The 20870-nt window shown below is 44.4% G+C and overlaps 1 protein-coding gene across 1 annotated transcript in view; it reads right to left on the minus strand.

The window, feature by feature from the left end:
• pola1 (polymerase (DNA directed), alpha 1) overlaps positions 1-15509 on the minus strand; it is a 288061-nt gene extending 272552 nt beyond the window's left edge. Inside the window, exons 1-2 of the mRNA XM_072585034.1 lie at positions 15410-15509; positions 181-305 (exon numbers count right to left, since the gene is read on the minus strand). Coding sequence (XP_072441135.1) covers positions 181-305; positions 15410-15452 — 168 coding nt within the window. The 5' untranslated portion in view covers positions 15453-15509. The remainder of the gene's footprint in view (positions 1-180; positions 306-15409) is intronic.
• Between the last annotated feature and the right edge of the window lie 5361 nt (positions 15510-20870).

A 20870-nucleotide genomic window follows, 5' to 3' on the forward strand; every position in this document is an offset into this window, starting at 1 on the left:
AACCAGTCAATTGTCAGCAATCACATGAATTTGATTTTCTTATTGTCACAAATAACTAAATGTAAAATATTACTCTGGAAACCTTATGGTTCAGATTCTGAGTTAAGTTACTTCTCCTTCACCAGAAACACAACTTCTTCCACCAAATTTGTCTTTAAAAATTGAAATTAACAACTTTACCTCATATTTTATCTTCTCACCAGCCTTGGCCTTCTTCAGGCGTTCCAGTGCTGCTACTCGCCCTGCTTTATCTTTGCGACAACGTTTCGAGCGTGTAACCGCCAAGCCACACGAGTCAGCATCATCTGAAAAATTAAATTTGAAATTAGACCATATTTCATTAGCTCATATATCATATCATTAACTCTCACTGACGTGGGCAGTAGATTTCTCTTTAAAAGTGCCAACATAAACTCAATGGACCAAGCAGAAATGTATTTTATGGAAGAAGGTTATAATTCCGCGAGCTTCACTTTATATTGTGCGAACAGCTGGTTCACAGTTTTTGTGTTATCGGTTTTGGTTGCTCGAGAAAAAGAGATAAATGCAATTAAAGCAAGTTTGAAGTCTATTACACTGAAACGGTTGGGGGCACATTAGCTTGAAAGGTTAATAGCTAGAAAGGCAAGAGCTGTGAAACAGTGAAAGTACAAAAGATGTGATGCTTGCAATCTTTATAGTAATGGGAATCCATAGAATCACAGAATTCCTAGAGTGCAGAACAAGACCACACTGACCCTCCAAACAGCATCCAAATTAGACCCATTCCCCTAACCCCACATTTAGCATGTGTCAGTGCACCTAACCTGCACATCTTTAGTCTGTGGGAGGAAACTGGAGCATCCGGTGGAAACCAATAAGAACACAGGGACAATGTGCAAACTCTACACAGATAGTCACCTAAGGGTGGAATTGAACCCAGGTTCCTGGCACTGTGAAGCAGCAGTGGTAACTCCTGAGCCACTGTATTGTCCAGATGGATGGCTTTGTTTTGGATACTAGAGCAATATTAGATTAAAAGCATTTGATGTACCAGAAAAGTTGCAAAACCCATTTATTTCATCATATCCTAAAAAAAAATTGTAGATGTGGGATTATTCATTTAAAGGTCAGTTTGAACAAAGCCCAGAGCAAGCTACATCATTATGGATATGAGTAGAGATTAGGAAGATTATTTATTTAAATTTATATGAATAATTACTGCTGAGAGCGCTATTGTGGTTTGGATTTGCTCATTTTGCAGCTTGCCAAAACATAGCCAAAGGAAATGTTGAGTTAGTTAGATCTGTCTCGTAAGAAAAGCAAAAATACAACTTCATCATTTAGCATGTGGAATGCAGGCAACTCTACATCAATGCTTTACGTAAACAAAAGCTAGCAGGAGAATTAAGAAGGGTCACTGGACTCAAAACATTAACTCTGTTTTCTCTGCACAGATGCCGCCAGAGCTGCTGAATTTCTCCAGCAATTTCTGTTATTGTTTCGGATCTTCAGCACCTGCAGTCCTTTGTTACATTTAAAGAAGAATCTGGTGATTCCCACAGATCCTTGAGACAAAAGGAAGCAGCAATCAGATTAGTTTGGCAGCACTGGAAATGTAACCAGAACAAGCAACTGACACATCCACTATTGAGATATAGAAAATATCAGTGTGACCCGAGAATTCTCTAGGGTTCAAAGTTTGGGAGAAGATTTGTAGCTCGGGTGCTCGTTGTTGTGGTTCTGTTCGCCGAGCTGGGAATTTGTCTTGCAAACGTTTCGTCCCCCTGTCTAGGTGACATCCTCAGTGCTTGGGAGCCTCCTGTGAAGCGCTTCTGTGCTGTTTCCTCCGGCATTTATAGTGGCCTGTCTCTGCCGCTTCCGGTTGTCAGTTCCAGCTGTCCGCTGTAGTGGCCGGTATATTGGGTCCAGGTCGATGTGTTTGTTGATAGAGTCTGTGGATGAGTGCCATGCCTCTAGGAATTCCCTGGCTGTTCTCTGTTTGGCTTGCCCTATAATGGTAGTGTTGTCCCAGTCGAATTCATGTTGCTTGTCGTCTGTGTGTGTGGCTACTAAGGATAGCTGGTCGTGTCGTTTTGTGGCTAGTTGGTGTTCGTGTATACGGATCGTTAACTGTCTTCCTGTTTGTCCGATGTAGTGTTTTGTGCAGTCCTTGCATGGGATTTTGTACACTACATTAGTTTTGCTCATGTTGGGTATTGGGTCCTTCGTTCTGGTGAGTTGTTGTCTGAGCGTGGCTGTTGGTTTGTGTGCTGTTATGAGTCCTAGTGGTCGCAGTAGTCTGGCTGTCAGTTCAGAAATGCTCCTGATGTATGGTAGTGTGGCTCGTCCTTTGGGTTGCGGCATATCTCGTTCCGTTGTCTCTCCCTTAGGCATCTGTTGATGAAATTGCGAGGGTATCCGTTTTTGGCGAATACCTTGTATCGGTGTTCCTCTTCCTCTTTTTGTAGTTCTGGTGTGCTGCAGTGTGTTGTGGCTCTTTTGAATAGTGTCCTGATGCAACTTCATTTGTGTGTATTGGGGTGGTTGCTTTCATAGTTTAGGACTTGGTCTGTGTGTGTGGCTTTCCTGTAAACCTTTGTGGTGAATTTTCCATTCGGTGTTCTCTGTACCATCACGTCTAGGAATGGGAGTTGGTTGTCCTTTTCTTCCTCTCTAGTGAATCGGATTCCTGTGAGTGTGGCGTTGATGATCTGGTGTGTGTTCTCTATTTCTGTGTTTTTAATTATTACAAAGGTGTCATCCACGTATCTGACCCAGAGTTTGGGTTGAAGTTGTGGTAAGACTGTTTGTTCTAACCTTTGCATTACTGCTTCTGCTATGAGTCCAGAGATCGGTGAGCCCATGGGTGTTCCGTTGATTTGTTCGTATATTTGGTTGTTGAATGTGAAGTGTGTTGAGAGGCACAAGTCCAGTAGTTTAAGTATGCCGTCTTTGTTGATAGGTTCAACGTTCTGTTGTCTGTTATGTCTGTCCAGCAGGTTGGCTATTGTTTCTTTGGCTAGGGTTTTGTCGATGGAGGTGAACAGTGCCGTTACATCGAATGAGATCATAGTTTCTTCCTTGTCTATGTGTATATTTCTGATGATGTCCAAGAATTCCTGTGTCGATTGTATAGATTGTCTGGATCCGCTGATCAGGTGTTTCAGTTTCTGCTGTAGTTCTTTGGCCAGTTTGTGTGATGGTGTCCCTGGTAGTGATACTATGGGTCTGAGTGGGATGTCTGGTTTGTGCACTTTGGGTAGTTCATAGAATCTGGGGGGTGTTGTTGCTTTCAGGTTTCATTCTTTGTAGGTCAGACCTGGTTATCTGTCCGTTTTTTTGTAGATTCCTCAGTGTGTTGTTTATCCTATTGGTGAGCTGTGGGGTGGGGTCAAACTCCCTCTTTTGGTAGATGTTGGTATCTGCAAGTAATTGTTGTGCTTTTTGCATGTACTCTGCTTTGTCCAGGATGACCGTCATTCTGCCTTTGTCTACTGGTAGTATAATTATGTTCTTAGCGTTTCTTAGTGATTTTAGTGCTTCCCTCTCCTTGGTGTTGAGGTTATGTGTTTATTTTTTTCTTGTTATCAGCGGTACGATACTTTGTCTCACAGTTTGTTGTGTCTCTTCTGTCAGTCCATTGCTCCTGAGTGTGCATTCTAGTGCTGCTAGGAAGTCTGCTGTCTTGGCGTCCCTGTGGTTGTAGTTGAGTCCCTTGGCCAGTATTGTTCTTTCCGTGTCTGTGAGCTGTCTGTGGGAGAGGTTTTTAACTCAGGTGTGTGTTGTGGTGTCCTCTTCTTTGTGTGTTAGTTTGGCCATTTTTTCTTTTAGTGCCTTTTTTTGCGGTGTGTGGTCCTGTTCTGTCCTATGGTGACTGTCTGTTCTATGGTCCGGGTCCATTCCTGATTGGTGGTTTTTGAAATTAACGATTTTTGGCGCGCAATTTCTTGTCTGTATTTGTGTAGTCTGTTGTGAGCGTCTGTAATCATTACCTGGATCATCCTGAATCCGTTCTGTCTGGCTGTGTCCCTGGCTTGTGGGTTGTTGACTGGTGGTCTGTATCTGACACATGGTGGAAGGATTCGATTCTTTCGGCATTCATGCAGGAACCGGAGTTGTTCGTATGTGGCGCTTAGCGGTTGGCACAGGATTCCCATTTCATGGCTTGTCTTAGCGTCTCTCGCCCGTAGGTGTTCAAAGTTTGGGAGATTTGTAGCTCGGGTGCTCGTTGTTGTGGTTCTGTTCGCCGAGCTGGGAATTTGTCTTGCAAACGTTTCGTCCCCTGTCTAGGTGACATCCTCAGTGCTTGGGAGCCTCCTGTGAAGCGCTTCTGTGCTGTTTCCTCCGGCATTTATAGTGGCCTGTCTCTGCCGCTTCCGGTTGTCAGTTCGAGCTGTCCACTGTAGTGGCCGGTATATTGGGTCCAGGTCGATGTGTTTGTTGATAGAGTCTGTGGATAAGTGCCATGCCTCTAGGAATTCCCTGGCTGTTCTCTGTTTGGCTTGCCCTATAATGGTAGTGTTGTCCCAGTCGAATTCATGTTGCTTGTCGTCTGTGTGTGTGGCTACTCAGGATAGCTGGTCGTGTCGTTTTGTGGCTAGTTGGTGTTCGTGTACACGGATCGTTAACTGTCTTCCTGTTTGTCCGATGTAGTGTTTTGTGCAGTCCTTGCATGGGATTTTGTACACTACATTGGTTTTGCTCATGTGGTGATCTCTGGACTCATAGCAGAAGCAGTAATGCAAAGGTTAGAACAAACAGTCTTACCACAACTTCAACCCAAACTCTGGGTCAGATACGTGGATGACACCTTTGTAATAATTAAAAACACAGAAATAGAGAACACACACCAGATCATCAACGCCACACTCACAGGAATCCGATTCACTAGAGAGGAAGAAAAGGACAACCAACTCCCATTCCTAGACGTGATGGTACAGAGAACACCGAATGGAAAATTCACCACAAAGGTTTACAGGAAAGCCACACACACAGACCAAGTCCTAAACTATGAAAGCAACCACCTCAACACACACAAACGAAGTTGCATCAGGACACTATTCAAAAGGGCCACAACACACTGCAGCACACCAGAACTACAAAAAGAGGAAGAGGAACACCGATACAAGGTATTCGCCAAGAACAGATACTCTCGCAAATTTATCAACAGATGCCTAAGGGAGAGACAACGGAACGAGGATATGCCGCAACCCAAAGGACGAGCCACACTACCATACATCAGGAGCATTTCTGAACTGACAGCCAGACTACTGCGACCACTAGGACTCATAACAGCACACAAACCAACAGCCACCCTCAGACAACAACTCACCAGAACGAAGGACCCGATACCCAACATGAGCAAAACTAATGTAGTGTACAAAATCCCATGCAAGGACTGCACAAAACACTACATCGGACAAACAGGAAGACAGTTAACGATCCGTATACACGAACACCAACTAGCCACAAAACGACACGACCAGCTATCCTTAGTAGCCACACACACAGACGACAAGCAACATGAATTCGACTGGGACAACACTACCATTATAGGACAAGCCAAACAGAGAACAGCCAGGGAATTCCTAGAGGCATGGCACTCATCCACAGACTCTATCAACAAACACATCGACCTGGACCCAATATACCGTCCACTACAGCGGACAGCTCGAACTGACAACCGGAAGCGGCAGAGACAGGCCACTATAAATGCCGGAGGAAACAGCACAGAAGCGCTACGCAGGAGGCTCCCAAGCACTGAGGATGTCACCTAGACAGGGGGACGAAACGTTTGCAAGACAAATTCCCAGCTCGGCGAACAGAACCACAACAATTCTCTGGGGGACTGTGGTATACTTAAAGGTAACCTCTACAGAACTAAGTAACATTAAGAATAATGTAGTGGACTATAGTTTTAAGCCACATTGTTTTATTTAATTATTTTTAAGGTACATAGCAATGAACATAGTTAGTTTAGTTCAAAAAGTAGTAAGATCTTGCTGCATAGCTCTATATGTTAAAATGAGGTATTCTTACTTCTCTGAAAGCATTTATGATCCCCACCTAAAGCATAACAATATTTAGCAGCTATAGAATGCTTAGCTCTCAAATGAGAGCACGTTCAATCATTGAGCTGCAGACACAGGTCTCATCTGAAAATGTTGATTTAATCATGAAGAATTCAAGTAGTTAAATTAACTACTGCGCTGAACTGTTCTACTTTCTATATAAACTATTTAATAAAACTCTGAATTAAAAAGCTAGTCTCAGTAATGGTAATTTGCAGATTAGCATAAAAATCAGTCCAATTTACAAGTGGTTTTAGAAAAGAAATCTGTTCTGACTACATATTCCTTAAGACTAATAATGTATTGACTCTTAACCATGCCCGAAAATTGTCTAGCTAGTCAATCAGTTTATCAAACCACTAGTAGAAACAGAACTGAACTGGACTGACACCCAGTACTTACCAACGCCTATGAATTGACAGAGGCGGACTACAGGCCATTCTACCTTGCAAAGTCCTCCACATTAACATCTGGAGACTTGTGACGGAATTAGGAGAGCATACCTCAAGTCTGTCAAACAAAGACTGACATACAGTTTTGCTATTTTCATCATTCACTGACTGCAATGTCCCAAACAGCTCCAGCACGATCCCTGGATACGTCAGAACAGATCAAAGCATGATGATAGTCTGTACACAGTGGTGAAGGAGTGCCTTGGACATTTATCCTTGACATCATGTGTCTTATGGCACTGGGTCAAACATGGACAAGGAAACGTCCGGCTGTTAGCACATACTACCAACCCTCAGCTGATGAATTTGTACTGTCATGAAGTTGGTGTGTGAAAATGGTAAAATTCTAAAAAGACCCCTCAAAGGTACCATAGTATTTCCAGCTCAAAATCATCACAGAAGAATCATCAGAAGAAAGGTCTTTGTAATGCGAGATCAACTTTATTGGAGATAAAGTGAAGATGACAGACTGTGTAATATTGGAGACTAGGTTTTAATTTATTGTTCTTATTAATGGGTTTATATAAATGAGACTGATGCTTATTTGAACAGCATTCATTCCAGCAGAATTTAGTTCAGTTAGTACATAAGACAAAATTGTCCCATTTCATAGTAACTGTTAAACTGTTTACTGTTAGAGTTGAATAAATAAATTCTTACTTAAGTGTAAAGTGAGTGAAAGGATTTCATTTCATTTAACCATTCCTTTATAATAGTTTGGGGGCTGAGAGGTAGGTTATACCCCTTATCATTTATCAGATTAAGAGGTAAGGCAATCTTCTCTAGGTATTTCAGTTTTAATTATCAGAGGAGTGTCAACCTCCACTTCGTAAAAGTACATCTCAATATTGCGTTAAAAATCACACAACACCAGGTTATAGTCCAACAGGTTTAATTGGAAGCGCTAGTTTTCAGAGGGCCGCTCCTTCATCAGGTCATTGTTCTGACGCAACCACCTGATGAAGGAGTAGCGCTCCGAAAGCTAGTGCTTCCAATTAAACCTGTTGGACTATAACCTGGTGTTGTGTGATTTTTAACTTTATACACCCCAGTTCAACACCGGCATCTCCAAATCTCAATATTGAATACTACTTGGAACAGGCACTTAGGTTAACAGGGTAGAATGCACAAGAGACTGGGGGACTTCAATGATCTTCAGCAAAAGGGACTACAGACTAAGCTGGCCAAGATCTGAAAATCAATAAGATGGAAAAACCTACTTGAGCTTGTGCTCACCAATCTAACTTGCAGAGACATCAGTGGGGTTAGTATGTTTTAGAATGACAATCACTCAGTCCTTGTACAGACAAAGTTCCATCTTCACAAGTGTTCATCCCTCCATGTTGAGTGACACTCTCATTATGTTGAATGAGATAAGTTCAGAATAAAGTTAGGAGCTCAAAACTGAGCATTCCTGAGATGCTGTTGGCCAGCGCAGTTGCAGAATTGAATTCCATCACAATCTGTAATCTCACTGCCCAGTACACCACTCATTCCAGCATTACGATTAATGCCAGGGGAGTAACTCTACTTCCACAGGGAGTTGTTAAAATGTATGCCACTTGCATACCCATATATAAAATGTGGGAAAAGGACAACACAGGATGAGATGCATGCTAAATAGTGGAAGTAGCATCAAATAGACAAGCTAAGCAAGCCGGTAGGTAAAATCAATGACTGGAAACCAGATTCTGGAGTAGAGTGATGCTGGAAAAGCACAGCAGTTCAGGCAGCATCTGAGGAGCAGGAAAGTTGACATTTCGTGCAAAAGCCCTCAACGACCTGTATTCCTGATGAAGGGCTTTTGCTGCTCCTTGGATGCTGCCTGAACTGCTGTGCTTTTCCAGCACCACTCTACTCCAGAAGCTAAGCAATCCCACAATCTACAAATCTATTCAAAGACATGACACATTCAGTCTTGAAAGATGTTCTGATGGTCAATAAATGCTGGTCCAGCCAGCAACACTTCAGAATGAATTTAAAAATGTTTTGAAGTTCATCACTTAAGTGGAAAAGATAACGCTTTAAAACCAGAAGTACTGAGTGAATGATCCATGTCAGCCTCCTCTTGAGGACTCCAACAACATGTAAGAGAAAGACACCATCTTTAGCAATTATAATTTCTTGCATGTTATCTCCAGAAATGTCTGACTGCATTGTCAACAGGAGAAAGAGAGGAATGCAGATGCTGGACATCAGAGTTGATAAGTGTGGTGCTGGAAAAGCACAGCAGGTCAGACAGCATCTGAGGAAGAGCAGAACTGACGTTTTAGGCATAAAGCCTTCATCAGGAATATGGGTGTATGTGGTGAGTGTGAGTGTGTGAGCGGCTCAGTGGCAGGTAGCTGGGAAGGCGATGGTGGATGTAGGTGGCGGGTCGAAGCGTTGTCGACAGCAAAGGCTATAGGCCCTAACCACATTCAAGTCATTGTAGCCATGTGCTCCAGACCTAACTGCACTTTTAACCAACCTTTTCCAACACAGTTACAATACCTAGAAAATTGTCCAGGCACAACCAGAATAATGTGGATAAATACAGATCACTGAAACCAAAATGTTAACTTTGCTTTCTCTCCGCAGATGCTATCAGACCTGCTGAGTTTTTTCAGGAATTTCTAACTTGATTTCTGATTTCCAGCTTTGCAATTCTTTGGTTTATAGTTTATTGACCAATCAATCTATTTTCAATCATCAGCAAAGAGATAGAAGGCGTTAATGACGATGTTATCAAGCTGCATTTGCTCTGCTGTCCTGTAGGTTTGGATTCCATCACTGTCATTTGGCTCATTACAAAAATTGTGCCAAAAAAAGGTCGAAGAAGCTGAATTCCAGAGATGTGGTGAGAATGACTGTCCATAACATCCAGGCAGCATTTGGCAGTGTGTTGAATCAAGGAGCCCTAGGAAAATTGGAACTCCCTATTGGTTGGGGTCACACCCAACAGAAAGGAGGATGGTCATAGATGTTAGAAATGAATCACCTCAGCAGTGGTTGAACACATGGCATTTTCCATCAACAGGATACCATCATCAGAGATTGTACATATCACAGTACAGCAAAGTCATGTTTGAGTTTTAGTGCTAACATTAGGGAGTTTGGATAATTAAATGAAAAATGCATGTTCCTCAGTTGTTGGTATTAGGTAAAGTATAGGTCGAACTGAACCAGCACAAACTTCCAAACCCCACAATGTCCACTGTTTAGTGTGATCCAGCAATTGTTCAGCACTCCTGAACAATCCTGAGAAAGTAATTAGCTCCACTAACAATTCAAAATAATCGTTAACTTCCTAAAGTAAATGCAAAATACTGCAGATGCTGGAGATCTGAAATAAAGGCAGGCAACACAAGAGAAACTCAGTTGGTCTGGCAGCATATTTGGAGAGAGGAACAGAGGTAAGGTTGAGTCCAAAGATACTTCTTCAGAACTGACTGTTGGACTCAGAAGATTAACTGCTTCTCTCCCCACAGATGCTGCCACACCTGAGTTTCTCGAATTTTCTGTTGTTCTTTCATACCTCCCAAAGTAACCAATTTCAGTTGCTAGAACTGGCATACATTTAAACATTCACTCCAAATCTGCAAATGAGGAGAACAAGTTAGAACATAGAACAATACAGTGCAGAACAGACCCTTCGGCCCTCGATGTTGCACCAACCTGTGAACTATTCTCAGGTCACCCCCTACACTATCCCATCCTCATCCATGTGCTTATCCAAGGATTGTTTAAATCTCCCTAATGTGGCTGAGTTAACTACATTGGCAAGGTAGGGCATTCCACACCTTTACCACTCTGAGTAAAGAACCTGACTTTGACATCTGTCTTAAATCTATCGCCCCTCAATTTGTAGTTATGCCCCCTCGTACAAGCTAACGTCATCATCCTAGGAAAAAGACTTTCACTGTCTACCCTATCTAATCCTCTGATCATCTTGTATGTCTCTATCAAATCCCCTCTTAGCCTTCTTCTTTCCAATGAGAACAGACCCAAGTTTCTCAGCCTTTCCTCATAAGACCTTCCCTCCAGACTAGGCAACATCCTGGGAAATCTCCTCTGCACCTTTTCCAATGCTGTCACATCCTTCCTGAAATATGGCGACCAGAACTGTACACAACATTCCAAATGCAGCTTGCACTAGTGTTTTGTATAGTTGCAGCATGTTATTGCGGCTCCGGAGCTCAATCTCTCTACCAATAAAACCTAACATACCGTATGCCTTCTTAACAGCACTATCAACCTGGGTGGCAACATTCAGGGATCTATGTACATAGACTCCAAGATCCCTTTGCACATCCACACTACCAAGAATCTTTCCATTGAACCAGTACTCTGCCTTCCTGTTATTCTTCACAAAGTGCATCACCTCACATTGAGCTGCATTGAACTCCATTTGCCACCTCTCAGCCCAATTCTGCAGTTTATCCAAGACCCCTGCAACCTGCAACATTCTTCCACACTGTCCACTACTCCACCAACTTGAGTGTCATCTACAAATTTACTAATCGTCTAAGTCTTTTATAAAAATGACAAACAGCAGTGGTCCCAAAACAGATCTTTGTGGCACACCACTAGTAACCGGACTCTCGGCTGAATATTTTCCATCAACCACCACTCGATGCCTCCTTTAAGAAAGCCAGTTTCTAATCCAAACTGCTAAATCACCCTTAATCCCATGCCTCTGCATTTTCTCCAACAGCCTACCATGTGGAACATTATCAGAGGCTTTACTGAAGTCCATGTATAGCACTTCAATCTACATTCATCTACATGCTTGGTCACCTTCTTCAAAGTAATTCAATAAAGTTTGTGAGGCACGACCTGCCCTTGACGAAACCATGTTGACTATCTGAAATCAAATTATTGCTTGCTAGATGATTATACATCTTATCTCTTATAATCCTTTCCAAAACCTTTCCTTCAACAGAAGTAAGGCTCACTGCTCTATAAGTACCTGGGTCATCTCTACTGCCCTTCTTGAACAAGGGCACATTTGCAATCCTCCAGTCCTCTGGTACTAAACCTGTAGACAATGATGGTGCAAACATCAAAGCCAGAGGCTCTGCTATCTCCTCCCTAGCTTCCCAGAGAATCCTCGGATAAATCCCATCTGGCCCAGGGGACTTGTCCACTTTTGCTCCTTCTAGAATTGATAACACTTGTTCGTAACTAACCTCAAACCTTTCTAGTCTAATATCTCATTCTTCTCCTCTACAATATTCTCCTTTTCCTAAGTGAAAACTGATGAGAAATGTTCATTTAGCACCTCTCCGATCTCCACAGGGTCCACATTCAACTTCCCACTTCTGTCTTTGGCTGGCCCTATTCCTACCATAGTCATCCTTTTATTCTTCACATACCTATAGAAATCTTTAGCAAATCCAATAAAGGAGAACCCTAAAGACTGCTCATGTCCTCTCTTTGCTCTTCTTAACTCTTTCTTTAAATCCTTCCTAGCTGATCTCTAACTCCCCATCGCCTCATCTGAACCATCTTGCCTCATCAACACATAAGCCTCCTTCTTTTGCTTAACAAGAGATGCGATTTCTGTAGTAAACCATGGTTCCCTTGCCTTATCACTTCCTCCCTGCCTGACAGGGACATACCTATTAAGGACACGCAATATCTGTTCCTTAAACCAGCTCCACATTTCCATTGTCTGCATCCCCTGCATTTTGCTACCCCATTCTATGCATCCTAATTCTTGCCTAATCAAATTATAATTGCCCTTGCCCCATCGACAACTCTTGACCTGTGGCATGTACCTATCCCTTTCCATCGCTAAACTAAACGTAATTGAATTATGGTCACTCTCTCCAAAGTGCTCACCTACAACTGAATCAAAGATCTGGCCTGGTCATTACCAAGTACCAGATCCAGTGTGGCCTCCCCTCTTGTCGGCCGTTCGACATACTGTGTCAGGAAACCCTCCTGCACACATTGGACAAAAACTGATCCATCCGACGTACTAGAGTTATAGCATTTCCACCCTGTTCCTTTCACTCCTACCCAGAATAATTTTGCCAATCCTCTCTTCCACCTCCCTGGAACTCTGCGGAGGCCTATAAAAAACTCCAAGCAGTGTGACTTCTCCTCTCCTGTTTCTAACCTCAGTCCACATTATCTCAATAGATGAGTCCTTGTCAAAAATTCTTTCAGCCACCGTTACACTATCTTGACTAACAAGGCCACACCTCCCCCCTTTTACCGCCTTGCCTGATCTTAATGAAAGATCTAAACGCTGGAACCTGCGACATCCATTCCTCACCCTGCTCTATCCACGTCTCTGAAATGGCCACAACATCAAAGTCCCAGGTACCTATCCATGCTGCAAGCTCACCTACCTTATTTCGGATACTTTTGGCATTGAAGTCGACACACTTCAAACCAGTTTGCTATCTGCCAGCACATTCCTGTGACCCTGAAATCCTGTCCCTGTCCTCCGTATTTTCATCCTCCTGTGCACTGTAACTACACCTCAGATTCCCATCCCCCTGCTGAGCTAGTTAAACTCACCCGAATAGCACCAGCAAATTTCCCACCCCTCTGGTTCAAGTGAAGACCGTCCTGTTTGTACAGGTCCCACCTTCCCCAGAATGAGCCCCAATTATCCAAGTACTTGAAACCCTCCATCCTGCACCATCCTTGCAGCCACATGTTCAGCTGATATCTCTCCCTATTCCTTGCCTTGCTATCACGTGGCATGGGTAACAAACCAGAGATAACAACTCTGTTTGTTCTAGCTCTCAGCTTCCACCCTAGCTCCCTGAAATCCTGCCTTACACCCCTATCCCTCTTTCAACCTATGTCATTGGTTCCTACATGGACCACGATTTGAGGCTGATCACCCTCTGCCAAAGATACGATTCGAGATATCACGGACCCTGGCACCTGGGAGGCAACACACCAACCGTGAGTCTCATTCGTTCCCAACAAACTTTTCATCTGACCCTCTAACTGTTGAGTCCCAATGACTTGCACTCTCTTTCTTTCCCTCTTTCCCTTCTATGTAACAGGGACAGGCTCTGTGCCAGAGACCTGGGCCCCACTGCATATCCCTTATGCTATTTTCACCTTAAGCTTGGGCAGCCTGATGTTCCACATTGCTTTACTCAGGGCAATGCCTTGGCTACAGTTGGCTTGCCAACATTCAGCACCTTTTTCTCTGAGAGTATAAATTTTTGTGACAGTTTGAAATTTGGTATTCTTGCATTTTTCCTGATGAGAGCAAGGTGTAAAACTTCAGCAACATGCAAAAGAACTGATGACAAAGAATCAGACTTGTCAGTCACTCATTATATTGAGGCCTGATAAAATAATATTGTCCTTAGAAACAGAGAGCTGGTTATTAATGGAGGAGTATTTGCAGTCTATACTGAGGAACTCAAAGTCTAGCACAGAGTTAAAGTGTGCAGTACCGTACTTTACTACTGAATCAGGTCACCTCTCATCACTGAAATCAATCAGAATCAATCTGGGAGAGCATGGTGGCTCAGTGGTTAGCACTGCTGCCTCACAGCGCCAGAGACCTGAGTTCAATTCCCCCCTCAGGCAACCGACTGTGTGGAGTTTGCACATTCTCCCTGTATCTGCGTGGGTTTCCTCTAGGTGCTCCGGTTTCCTCCCACAATCCAAAAATGTGCAGGTCAGGTGAATTAGCCATGTTAAATTGTCAGGGGTGAATGTAGGGGAATGGGTCAGGGTGGGTTGCTTTTCGGAGGGTTGGTGTGGACTTGTTGGGCCGAAGGGCCTGTTTTTACGCTGTAGGGAATCTAACCTAATAAAATAGCTAATTTTACCAAGACTGACAACTTATTTAAATTAGAACAGTACAGCACAGGAACAGCCCAGTTGTGTCTGCACCAACACGATGCCAATCTAAACACATCTTGTCTCCCTGCATGTGGTCCATATCCCTCTATCCCTTGCATGTTCCCATGTCCATCTAAATGTTTCTGAAACTTTGATACAATATCTGCTTCTACCATCTCTCCTGACAATGCACTCCAAATACCTACCATGCTCTGTGTAAAAAATACTTGCCTCACACATCTCCTTTGAACTTTCCCCCCCTCTCACCTTAAACCTATGCCCCCTAGTATTTGACATTTCCACCTAGGAACGTGGTTACTCTGAACTTCACCACCATGTTGTCAGTCCAGGATTATAGGAAAATCCCTGGATGCAGGTTTCCTAATAAATAATCATTTAAATGTACAATTGGAAAATACTTGCATAAGTTCATCAGATATATGGAATAGATTTTTAAGCATCTCTTTGATGGGCTCCTTTTAAAAATGGTGTAGACAAACACAAGTATTCTTAAATATGAAATAATGTCATTTCACAGTTCAGCTGTGATGCCAGGAGTTTCACCATCAGCAACACAACTGTCATTGCATTGCAAACCTCCAGCGAAGCTATTAAATCATGTGCTAACTCAAAATTCCTGTTAATGTACGGTGTTAGCAAATGTGCAGTCCAGTTCAAAAACACCATCCCAAGAAGTGAATCAAAGATTTTATTTTTTGAAAACAGGATAAAGTGCAGGTATTTCCTACCACACTGGCTGTATATCCAGGAGTCAGGGCCCAGCCCTCGATCTGCACCACCTGGATATGCAACACAAGGAAACAGAACAGAGTGCTGGCAGTAATACCAGAGACGTGCCTGGCTTTTGTACATCAGCTGTATCTGTAATCCCTGCCTGAGTAGCTGCAAACCGGAATACAAACCCTGTCATCTCTGCAATGCGCTCATCAGTTCCTATAAACTAAATGGATCAGTAATAAGCAGCAAGTACACCGTGTACATACACTGTTTCTGTTCAACCTGATGACCTGCAATCAAACCCCAACCTCCCCAGCTCGTATCCTCCGCCTGTCCACGCTGCACCCCATTCATTACCTTGCTGTTCGGGCTCACTTCCAGCCTCCCTGTCCGGACCCATTCTCTCCCGCTCCGGCCCACTATTGATTCACAGCAAAATCTGGCGCCAAATCCTCCGGAACTGAAATGAATGTAATTGCTCGTTCGGAAGGACGTCATTCGGCACGGCGCGGGAGTGTGGGGGAGTGCAGAATAGAGCGCAGCCATCTTTCATCAAGGCACTCTGCAGTTGTTGTGGTTTTATGATTTGGAGGTGCCAGTGTTGGACTGGGGTGGACAAAGTTAAAAATCACACAACACCAGGTTATAGTCCAACAGATTTATTTGGAAGCACTAGCTTTCGGAGTGCTGTTCCTTCAACATCTTCATTCTAAAAGATGAGAGACTTTTTCAATATATTATTTCTGTAACATTACAGGGTAAACTTTTGCTGTAAATTCTGTATCTTACGATCTTATACTCCACAACCAGATGAAGGAGTGGCGTCCTGAAAGCTAGTGCTTCCAAATAAACCTGTTGGACTATAACCTGGTGTTATGTGATTTTTAGCTGAAAATGTGTTGCTGGAAAAGCGCAGCAGGTCAGGGCAGCATCCAAGCAGCAGAAGAATCGACATTTCGGGCGTGTGCCCTTCTTCAGGAATGAGGAAAGTGTGTCCAGCAGGCTAAGATAAAAGGTAGGGAGGAGGGACTTGGGGAAGGGGCGTTGGAAATGCGATAGGTGGAAGGAAATCAAGGTGAGGGTGATAGGCGGAGTGGGGGCGGAGAGGTCAGGAAGAAGATTGCAGGTTAGGAAGGTGGTGCTGAGTTCGAGGGATTTGATGGAGACAAGGTGGGGGGAGGGGAAATGAGGAAACTGGAGAAATCTGAGTTCATCCCTTGTGGTTGGAGGGTTCCTATGCGGAAGATGAGGCGTTCTTCCTCCAGCCGTCATGTTACTATGGTCTGGCGATGGAGGAGTCCAAGCACCTGCATGTCCTTGGTGGAGTGGGAGGGGGAGTTGAAGTATTGAGCCACGGGGTGGTTGGGTTGGTTGGTCCGGGTGTCCCAGAGGTGTTCTCTGAAACGTTCCGCAAGTAGGCGGCCTGTCTCCCCAAAATAGAGGAGGCCACATCGGGTGCAGCGGATGCAATAAATGATGTGGGTGGAGGTGCAGGTGAATTTGTGGCGGATATGGAAGGATCCCTTGGGGCCTTGGAGGGAAGTAAGGGGGGAGGTGTGGGCACAAGTTTTGCATTTCTTGCGGTTGCAGGGGAAGGTGCCGGGAGTGGATATTGGGTTGGTGGGAGCTGCGGACCTGACGAGGGAGTCACGGAGGGAGTGGTCTTTTCAGAATGCTGATAGGGGAGGGGAGGAAAATATATCCCTGGTGGTGGGGTCCGTTTGGAGGTGGCGGAAATGACGGCGGATGATACGCTGTTGGTGGGGTGGTAGGTGAGGACCAGTGGGGTTCTGTCCTGGTGGCAGTCGGAGGGGCAGGGCTCAAGGGCGGAGGAGCGGGAGGTGGAGGAGATGCCGTGGAGGGCATCGTCAATCACGTCGGGGGGAAATTGCGGTCTTTGAAGAAGGAGGCCATCTGGATTGTACGGTATTGGAACTGGTCCTCCTGGGAGCAGATGCAGCGGAGACGAAGGAATTGGGAATATGGGATGGCGTTTTTACAGGGGGCAGGGTGGGAGGAGGTGTAGTCTAGGTAGCTGTGGGAGTCGGTCGGTTTATAGTAAATGTCCGTGTTGATTCGGTCGCCCGAGATAGAAATGGAAAGGTCTAGGAAGGGGAGGGAGAAGTCTGAGACAGTCCAAGTGATTTTGAGGTTGGGGTGGAAAATGTTGGTAAAGTGGATGAACTGTTCAACCTCCTCGTGGGAGCACGAGGCAGCACCGATACAGTCATCGATGTAGCGGAGGAAAAGGTGGGCGGTGGTGCCAGTGTAGCTGCGGAAGATGGACTGTTCCACATATCCTACGAAGAGGCAGGCATAGCTGGGGCCCATGCGGGTGCCCATGGCTACTCCTTTGGTTTGGAGGAAGTGGGAGGATTGGGAAGAGAAGTTGTTCAGGGTGAGGACCAGTTCAGTCAGTCGAAGGAGGGTGTCGGTGGAAGGGTACTGGTTGGTACAGCGGGAAAGGAAGAAGCAGAGGGCTTTGAGTCCTTTGTGATGGGAGATGGAGGTGAACATGGACTGGATGTCCATGGTGAAGATAAGGTGTTGGGGATCAGGGAAGCGAAAATCATGGAGGAGGTGGAGGGCGTGGGTGGTGTCCCGAACGTAGGTGGGGAGTTCTTGGACTAAGGGGGACAGGACCGTGTTGAGGTATGCATAGATGAGTTCGGTGGGGCAGGAGCAGGCTGAGACAATGGGTCAGCTGGGGCAGTCAGGTTTGTGGATTTTGGGCAGGAGGTAGAAACGGGCAGTGTGCGGTTGTGGGACTATGAGGTTGGAGGCTGTGGATGGGAGATCCCCTGAGGAGATGAGGTTATGGATGGTCTGGGAGATGATGGTTTGGTGGTGTGAGGTGGGGTCATGGTCAAGGGGGCAGTAGGAGGAGCTGTCCGCAAGCTGTGCTATGCTTCTGGCGATGGAGGAGTCCAAGGACCTGCATGATTTCTCCAGTTTCCTCATTTCCCCTCCCCCCACCTTGTCTCAGTCAAATCCCTCGAACTCAGCACCGCCTTCCTAACCTGCAATCTTCATCCTGACCTCTCCGCCCCCACCCCCACTCCGGCCTATCACCCTCACCTTGACCTCCTTCCACCTATCGCATTTCCAACGCTCCTCCCCCAAGTCCCTCCTCCCTACCTTTTATCTTAGCCTGCTGGACACACTTTCCTCATTCCTGAAGAAGGTCTCATGCCTGAAACATCGATTCTCCTGCTCCTTGGATGCTGCCTGACCTGCTGCGCTTTTCCAGCTACACATTTTCAGCTCTGATCTCCAGCATCTGCAGTCCTCACTTTCTCCTTATGTGATTTTTAACTTTGTCTTTTCGTGAATCGGAAGGCAAGCGACTGGTGTAATGGCAATAGCATTAGTTATGCAACAATCATTGACTATAACACATTATAAAGTATATTCTCATATTATTAAGAGATTTACACATTATTGCAAATCTCCAAATTCTTCAAAATCTTAAATTGTAATGTGAGCCTGCATTTTAATGCAACATGTTGGCCTATTGTCCATTGATGCTTCATCCAGAACTGTTTTCTTGCAATTTTTTGTTTGTCAATGTTTGTTTGCCATTGCCATTTTCAAGAGCAGCATGAGGAAGCAGATTTTGCAGCTCCCTTTGTTGGATTACATGCTCAGTCTTGGAATGAGTCTTGAGTCCTTACGGTTCCTTTAAGTCAACCTGCAAAATGTTTATTTACTCACATCAAGGACCTTTTCTATCTACTGATACTGAGGAAAGAGCCTGACTAAAAACTGGTGTAAAACAAAACAATGAATGGCAAATGCTAGAGATCTGAAACAGAGAAACATGAACTCTGCTTTATTCCCACAGATGCAACCAGACCAGCTGAGTTTTTCCAGCAATTTCTGTTGTTGTTAAAGACTGCTGCAATGCTTTTGAACACTTAATTCTCACTGAAGCCAGCAGCTTCACATTCTGTATTAATCTACACCTTGGAGGTCGTAGTTGTGCGTATGTTCGCCGAGCTGGGAAGTTGATTTGCAGATGTTTCATCACCTGTTCAGGTAACATCTTCAGTGCTTTGGAGCCTCCTGTGAAGCGCTGCTGTACTGTGTCTGGAATTTATTTGATTCCGTTCCTGTTGCATCTGGTTACCAGTTCTGGTTGTTTGTTGTAGTGGCCGGTATATTGGGCATAGGTCTATCTGCTTGTTGATGGAGTCTGTGGATGAGTGCCATGCTTCTAGAAATTTTCTGGCTGTCTTCTGTTTGGCTTGTCCTATCATTGTTGTGTTCACCCAGTCAAATATGTGGTCCTTGTCATCTGTGTGTGTGTGTGGCTACTAGGGATAGCTGGTCATGGCATTTAGTGGCTGGTTGGTTTCCGTGGATGTGGATTGCTAGTTGTCTACCTGTTTGCCCTCTATAGTGTTTTGTACAGGCTTTACATGGAATCCTGTAAATTCATTTGTCTTGCACATGATGGGTATACGGTCTTTTGTCAAAAGGCTCCAAAGCACTGAAGATGTTACCCAGGCGGGGATGAAATGTCTGCAAATCAACTTCCCAGCTCAGTGAACGTACCCACAATTATGATCTCCAAGGTGTGGATTAATCCAGAATGTGAAGCTGCTGGCCTCAGTGAGAATTAAGTGTTCAAAAGCATTACATCAGTCTTTAACAACAACAGAAATTGCTGGAGAAACTCAGCCAGTCTGGCTGCATTTGTGGGAATAAATACTGCAGAGTTCACGTTTCTCTGTTTCAGATCTCCAGCACCTGCCATTCGTTGTTTTATTTTATGTCAATCTTTAGTCAGGCTCAGGGTTTTGACTTCTTTCCTCAGTACAGGTAGATGGGAAGGGTCTTTGATGTGAGTGAGCAAACATTTTGCAGGTTGACTTGAAAGAACTGTAAAGGCTCAAGTCCAAAAGACACAGTACAGCAGCACTTCACAGGCTTCAAAGCACTGAAGATGTCACCTAGTTAGGGGATGAAAAGTCTGCAAATCAACTTCAGCTCGGCGAACATACCCAAAACCACAACATCTGGCACACGGGCTACAAATCTTTGTCCAAACCTTGAACACCTTAGAGGTGGCATAGCCATCATCTATTTGCCTGATTTAGGTGACTTGCTGCCAGCCTCCATTTAAAATGGTTGCCAACTGCCTAAAAGTAATGTTGTAATTGACTATTAATATTGTGAATATGTAATTTGAAGCAACATGTCAAATCCCAGAAAAACCCTTATGTTCATACAGGTTGGATTCTAGAATATAATGACTCCCCTGCAGTATTCTCTATTTAAGACCATAAGGTATAGGAGCAGAATCAGGCTATTTGGCCCATTGAGGTTGTTCCACCATTCAGTCATTGCTGGTACATTTCTCAATCCCATTCTCTTGCTGTCTCAAACATAACCCTTGATTCCCCCTCCTTCCCTTCTTAGGAGCCCTGGTCTACACCGCCAAACTATTCCAATGATTTCTTAGGACTGCAACACTCAAAGTAAACATTTATCTACCTCTGTAAGTTATAGCTGTTCCCCTTCAGCCAAAGAGAAACAAGGTCTAGTTGTCTCAAACAAACTTTAAGGCTTTATTATTTACCTTACTGGATCGCAAAACAATCTGAAATAAGCAAAAACATTCATGATGGTCAGACAGAAAACCTGGAGGCACAGTGCACTGCAAGCTCCCTTATAGTCTGGTAGATAAAAGGGCTGTCCAGTTGAGCAGCTGAATGGTCTGAGCTTTGATTCCCTGCCATTACTGGGCAAGTTGAAAGTACATTTGCAGCTGATGAGTTATTAAGACCCATCTCTGCACACATGCTGGGGAAAA

Source organism: Chiloscyllium punctatum, chromosome 15, assembly GCF_047496795.1.
Source record: "Chiloscyllium punctatum isolate Juve2018m chromosome 15, sChiPun1.3, whole genome shotgun sequence".
Classification (NCBI taxonomy): Eukaryota; Metazoa; Chordata; class Chondrichthyes; order Orectolobiformes; family Hemiscylliidae; genus Chiloscyllium; species Chiloscyllium punctatum.